The sequence below is a fragment of the Macaca mulatta genome, chromosome 5 (genome assembly GCF_049350105.2).
Source record: "Macaca mulatta isolate MMU2019108-1 chromosome 5, T2T-MMU8v2.0, whole genome shotgun sequence".
NCBI lineage: Eukaryota > Metazoa > Chordata > Mammalia > Primates > Cercopithecidae > Macaca > Macaca mulatta.
This window is the reverse complement of record NC_133410.1, coordinates 104,877,748-104,884,213: the sequence shown is the minus strand read 5'-3', so window position 1 is coordinate 104,884,213 and position 6,466 is coordinate 104,877,748. Positions and strand designations below refer to the sequence as shown.

The window sequence follows — 6,466 nt, the reverse complement described above, 5'->3', positions numbered from 1 at the left end:
TCAAGCTTTGCCGGCGCTGCGAAGAAGGTGGCAGGCGGCAGGCTGAGCTCCACTGGACACAGCCAAGTGGCCCAGGGCGCGCCCGCTGCACTCCTGGCGTCCGGGTCTGGCGCACCGCGGGAGGCAGGCGCGCGGCCACTCTCCACAGCCGCTTCTTGCTTCTTCCTCTGGTCTCTCTCGCCTCAGCTTCAGCGGGCAAACCCACAGCTGATCTCCACCTTCCGCCCTGGGCGCTGATCTCTCTCCAATCCTTGCTTACATAAGGCGGGCGGGCGTGCTCCCGCCCCCGGTTACCCCCCAGCGGAGTTGTGCTGCGCCCTCTACGCCTCCTTGCCGAGCGCCTTCGCGCACCCGTGCGCCCTACTCTAGGATGTGACCCTCCTTGGCCACCCAGCAGCGACAACCGGGACATCTCTCCGCCGGCGTGAGAACACTGAGATTGGAGACCAGAGCGCCTGACGGTGCCCAAGCTTCCTCCCTCCCTCCTCCTCCCACTCCCCACTTCAACCCCCACCCCCACCCCCGGTGTCTGTGTGTGTTCCTCACAGGCGAGGGGACCCGTAGAGCAGTCCAGACTCGGCGTGCGGCGGAGCTGCGGCTGCTCCTGCTGCTGGGGGGAGCGGCGGAGGTGGCTGCCTTGCGCCTCCCTGGACTTCCCAAGTGGGGGCAGAGCAGTCGCTCGCGGGAGACGTCAGTTAGAAGGCATTGGAAAAGAGGGACCTTCAAACTCCTCCTCGGCGTCTCCTCTCCTCCCCCTTTTGGCCCCTGCCCTTGGAGAAAGTGGAGTGTGGCGCTCGGTTGTCGTTATTTCTTCGGACTGCTTCGCGGTGCACGGATTCAGCTTCTGCCCAGTGGGGCTTTCCTCTGTTTGCGCGTCTCTCTGTTCCCCCCCCTCCCCCGTCACACCTCTGTCTACGATGAGGAAAGGTCTACGGGCGACAGCGGCCCGCTGCGGACTGGGACTGGGATACTTGCTGCAAATGCTCGTACTACCTGCCCTGGCCCTGCTCAGCGCCAGCGGCACTGGCTCCGCCGCCCAAGGTAAGGGGGTCCGCCAGGCTCCGCGGCCACCTCCCTTCGCTTCTTCCTTCCCTGCTTCCTCTCCTCCTCCCCAGTTCTCCTGACTTCCTCAATTTGCCTCGTTGCTCTCAACTGGAAACCACTCTAAATTCCACTTTCCCAACTAGTCAAGAATCTTTATTTATTATTATTATTATTATTATTAATGTTTAATCTATCTTCCGAGATGGGCACGAATGGACCGGGGACGAACGGGGTGTGGACACGCATCCGATCCGTCTCCATACGTGTGGGAGCCTGGGGTGTCTTGTGCACTTTCAGCACCGCACATGCACGTTGTTGCATATTGTACACACAGAGGTTTGGAGAGACTCTCGGTGCGGGTCGCTCTGTGATATACCGTAGATGCACCCCGAAGCGCATGATGCACAGAGGCTCCTCGCGCTGTGCCAAGGCTGGGGGAGCAGGATCTTCACTGAGTCTCTGAGCACACTAGACCCCGAAGGGCGCTCAGCTAAGGAAATGTGTCCATTACTGTCAAGGACTCAAAAGCATCCGTCCCCCTCGCCTGCTGCTTCAGGTGCTGTGGAAATACACAGCCCACCCGAATCCGCGTACCCGGCTGGAGGCAGGCCCGGGGTGTGCATGCCTCTGCACTCATACATACCCCAATTCATGTCTGCCTCCCACCAGGGGACGTAGAAATGAAAATCCCAGAGCTCTGGGGGAACCGGCTGGTTGTTCAAACCGGATCCGAAACTCCCCGGGGTGGCCGACCAGTTTATAACTCTGACATTTTAATTTAACGCCTGTGAGCTTTAACATAAGTGACCGGAGCCCTGGGCGAAGCCGGGTTGGGAAGTGTGTGGCCGGGAGTTGGCGATGGGTAAGGGAGGAGGGGAGGCTCAGGAGCTGATCGCCCGGCTCCCTTCTTGTTCCCCTAGTTTGAAGTGTTAGCAGCAGCTCCTAGCCTTCCAAGCCAGGGAAGCTGACTGGAATGGAGCGGAGAAGAAAGAGCCAAGGCTGAACCCTCTGCGGTCTCTTTCGGGTCACCTGGGCCCCAAAACTTCTGGCCAAGCCCAACTCCTACCTGGGTCTCTCAGCCCAGTTCAGTGGTGATAGCCGGCTCAGGCGAGGCGGCTCAGGCGAGGCAGCTCAGCTTTTCCTGGAAAAGGAGAGGATGAAGGAAGCTTATGCAGCATTCAGAGGCAATTCAGGGATTCTCCCCTCACTCTCGGTTACTATTATTTCCAAATTTGGAGAGTAAAGGGAGGCTCTACGGTAGCCCCAACTCCCCAGGTGATGTTCAGACACCCTAGGGGTTCCGGAGAGCATTCCCTCTGATCTTAGAGAGGCGCTGGGGATGGGAGTGGGGTTGTTGGAAGTGGAGGAGAGCGCCTAGCATAGGAGTGTGGTCTGGGTGGGGAGGTAAGTGATTAGCAAGGCTTTGTGAATTAGCGATAGCTTCTTCGGGAGTAAATTTTCCTGCTGCCCTGCTAAGTGGCCCTGCTCATAAATCCTTCCTTCCCTTCTCGCCAGATGCCTCCCATCCCCGAGGTTCTGCTCTTGTTTTCTTATGCACACTTCCAGAGTTCATCTGTCTGTCCATTTAAAAAGGAAACTCCACCAAGAATCATAGCTTGTAGATTTCCTAACATTGATAACAAGTTCTCAGGGCGCTAGCCAGGGATACTTAGAGGGGGGTGTTTGGAAGCTTAAGTGAACAACCTGATGAATAGTCGTGGAATCAACCGCATGACTCCCTGTGGAATTCGCCTGCTGTTATTGGGCGCACAAAGGACTGAGCCATGGGGGTGGGTGGTGGGAGAGGGGGACGGGACACGGTGAGAGAACTGTTTGGGAAAAGGACAAGTTAAAGTCCCCAAAGATGTCAAACAAGAGATAGGATTCCTGCTGAGAGCTTACAATAACCAAATTAAAAAGACTGGGTAGAAAAAGGATCAATAAAGATAATCAAACAGGAGATTGTAAATGGATTAATATTGAAAGAGGAAGGGAGAAGAGATTAAAAAGAAAAAATGCTTAGGATAGACTGTTTTCCTCTTGCACTTTTTATAGAGTAGGCAAGTTAAAGATTAGAGACCGAGTCTCGTCTTAAGTGGAAAAGGAAACGTACTCTGTTGGGTGTGTGCATTTCACTGCAGTTCTTGTCCATTTCGTTTATTTAGTTCCTTCAGTGCTTGATTAGCAAAATTTTTGTTTGAATCTTATGGTCTGTAAAATGCACTATTCTACCACTTTTATCTTTGTTATCCTCCATGTTCCAGGGATACCAGTTCTTCCTGTGTTGTCTGTTAGTTATCAAAGGAAGGATAAAGCACCAAACTCCACTATCAGCTACTATCATCATCACTGCAGTACATTACCCCAGCCTGTTTATCTTGAGCCACTATTAACACTTTCCTCTCAGAATCACACATTTTATAAATGGTCTGATGGTCAGACCTCCTTTCCCTTCTTCTTCCTCTTCTTTCTCCTTTCCTTGGACTAGAACACTAGCCCATACCCTCAAGGTATGATTTCCTTGTGGTGATGACTTAAAGATCCAAATGAACTATTTCTTATGAATGAAAGTCCAAGTGCGATTAACATGGGAAAGTTAATTTAAGCACTTTACAATGTGGACAAGGTTTTCATTCTGTTGTTGAAGTACTGCAGAAATTAGAAGTATGTATATATCTTCAGATATGATCAAGGAAACAACAGATATTTAAGATAAAACATAGAATAGGCATTATTTGTGAATGTACTGAGTTTTGTAACTGCGGTTTAGACAGCAGTCATTTTAAATAGGTCCTTGGGAAATTCTCTAGGCTGTAGGCAACAACTTTCTCCTTTCTGGCTATGCCCTAATTGTTTCATTCAGGATTGCTGGGAACTCCTAGCTCCAGGGAATTTGCAGTGTTTCTGACTTCCAAGAATGAAAGATTTTACTAGTAAAAGGCAGCGTGTGTGTGTGTGTGTGTGTGTGTGTGTGTGTGTGTGTGATCAGTGTGCTTCTGAATTAGGACCCTCCTAGTTTATAAATGCATTTTATCTGGGCTACACAGCATTGGTATGCTGCTTATCTAGCACCAACTAGTGTTTGAGTGTTAACACCACCAAACTCAGGACAAAAAATTACTGAAGTCTCTAATCAGATTGGGATAATTCCCTATTATCTTAACTGATAATTTAAAAAAAAAAAATATGTCTTCCTACAAAAGAGTAAAAATTCCTTTATGCATGTTTGCATATTGGTGTGGTATAAACAGACAGTCAACAATGAAGACAACTAAAGTTCATTACAATTCTGTCGTATACGTTTCCGTTGTAGGAGTACAGAAAATTTATGAATTCACATTAGGAATATACAATAAGGAAAAGTAGGCTAGTTTACTTCTGTTTAGAAAAATACTTTTGTGTATTCTAGCTTAGAGAATGCTTAAAACTTCAAAGAATAAACTTTCCAAACACTTGCAAAGACTTAGGAATCATTAGATTATAACTGACATTTATTGACTCCCTGTATTCTGGATACTGAGGGTAGAGTTAATTAAGACAGGGTCCTCAAATGCCTCCCATTGTAGTTTGGGAGCTGGTTGTCCTAGTCAGAATTCGTACGGGTCTATTTTAAGCAACCCCCCTAAGGACATGAACAGGGCATGAGCTCTACTAAGCAAACCCTCTTAGCTTATTTAGAATTATTGTTGAGACTTAAATATAACTGTTCTCTAATGTATGCTAGGTTCTCCAATTAGTGCAAACAGCAAGTGTGCTCTATTAGGCCTTAACTGCGTTTAGCACTTTTCTGATTTAGGTCATGGCTTTGCAGGAGCAGCAGAGGGAGTCACTCTCAGAAGAAACATTAAAATTACCGGCTGCAACCACTTCAGGAAGATAATGGGGAAAATTGTGGGGTTTGAGATTGAGCCAGTGCTATTGCCTTGCAGTTTTAGCCTACATATTTTTTTTAGTTTGACTTTTGTATTTGTGGCAGTTAAAAACAAACCTGTTCACATTTCCTCACAAATTAGAAACAATGTTTTCTTTGGATAAAGCATAGTATTAGAAGTAAAGTTCTTAAACAATTATTGTGCACTCATATTGCATCCCAGACTGAATGCTGTTTGTTGGAAACGGAATGTAGCGAGGCAGTTTCAGCCCTACAGGAAGACAGAAGTAGAATCATGGAATTATAATTCACTTTCTTAAGTATAAAAGCGGACACAGGTATAGTACTTTCTGGATTCAAACATCTGAAGACAGTAAACATAGGTCAAGCTAGGATTCTAATGTGAGTGGTGGTGGGGGGTTCTAAAATTTCTACACAGAAGAACTTGGGAGCAGTGATTTGGCTGGAAGTTGTATGTTCTTGAAGCTCAGTTTGCGTTGCAACAGCATTTTACTTAGATTTAATGCAAGTTTCATCTGGCTCTGGGGAAGCACGAGCTAAGAGCTGTTAGTGGTATATGCCCATTCTGTCAGTTAACACAGTGCTTACCAATGCTTCATAATACTGCTTCCAGCACCTCCAGCTGTGTGACTATGAGCAAGATATTTAACGTTTCCGTGCCTTAGTTTCCTCACATGTAAAAATGAGGATAATATATACTACAGGTTACAATTAGAGCAGCGTTTAGCTCATAGAATATAAGTATTATTCCTTGACTTCCAATTCTACAAACCATTGGCAAAGAAATCTAGACGTAAAAGAAACTAAAGGTCAATAATTTTGAACTCAGAGTCATGATAGCTGCTGATACTGCTTCCCCAAAAGCAAGAAATGGAGCTGTCTGAGGAGATGCTCCAAAGTAGATCATTGTAAACTCCTGAACAGAGCACAGTTCTCTGAACAGCCTGTGGGAATCTCATTCCCTTCCACAGCCTCTTTTCTTCCCTTTTGTTCTCTCTGGGAAAATTAACCTCCTATTAGTTCTAAAAATGCCATGTTAAGTCACTGCCAGTTAAGTCCTTGCAAGAAGCTCGTCCTTGACTTTCCGTTTTCCCAAGGAATACTGCAAGATAACTTTTCATAAATCCATGAGCACTATTACAGAAAAAAGGTACACCCCAGGGTTTCTGATAAGGGTTTGGGGAAAATCAGACCTTTATGTGAATGTGGACAGTTTTTCTTTAAAAGAAAATGGACACAAGTGTATACTCTAAATAACATAATTGGTTTTGTGTTAAAACAAAATAAACAAAAAATAGGTCAACATGAAGGCAAAGCAAATTCACCAGAACCTTCATTTATTCAAACTATATTTGCAACAGGAAGTTTGGTTATCCTAATTTAAAACAGCATAGATAATCTCGATGACATATATTTTGGTGAAATATTTGCATTTAATTCTTACTGTTTAATGGTTATTGCTATTCTTTGCATGTTTGGAGCAAATGTTTTCTGTCAAACTTTTGAGATAAAATAAGAGATTTGTAGGGC

General features: G+C 46.4%; 1 protein-coding gene across 2 annotated transcripts in view; it reads left to right on the top strand.

Moving 5' to 3' along the window:
* The first annotated feature begins 567 nt into the window (after nt 1–567).
* The window catches only part of UNC5C (unc-5 netrin receptor C), a 385,680-nt gene continuing 379,781 nt past the window's right edge, over nt 568–6,466 (top strand). For both annotated transcript variants that reach the window (XM_002804156.4, XM_015138825.3), the window contains exon 1: nt 568–1,041. In XM_002804156.4, the coding sequence (XP_002804202.2) occupies nt 918–1,041 (124 nt within the window). In that variant the 5' untranslated portion in view covers nt 568–917. The remainder of the gene's footprint in view (nt 1,042–6,466) is intronic.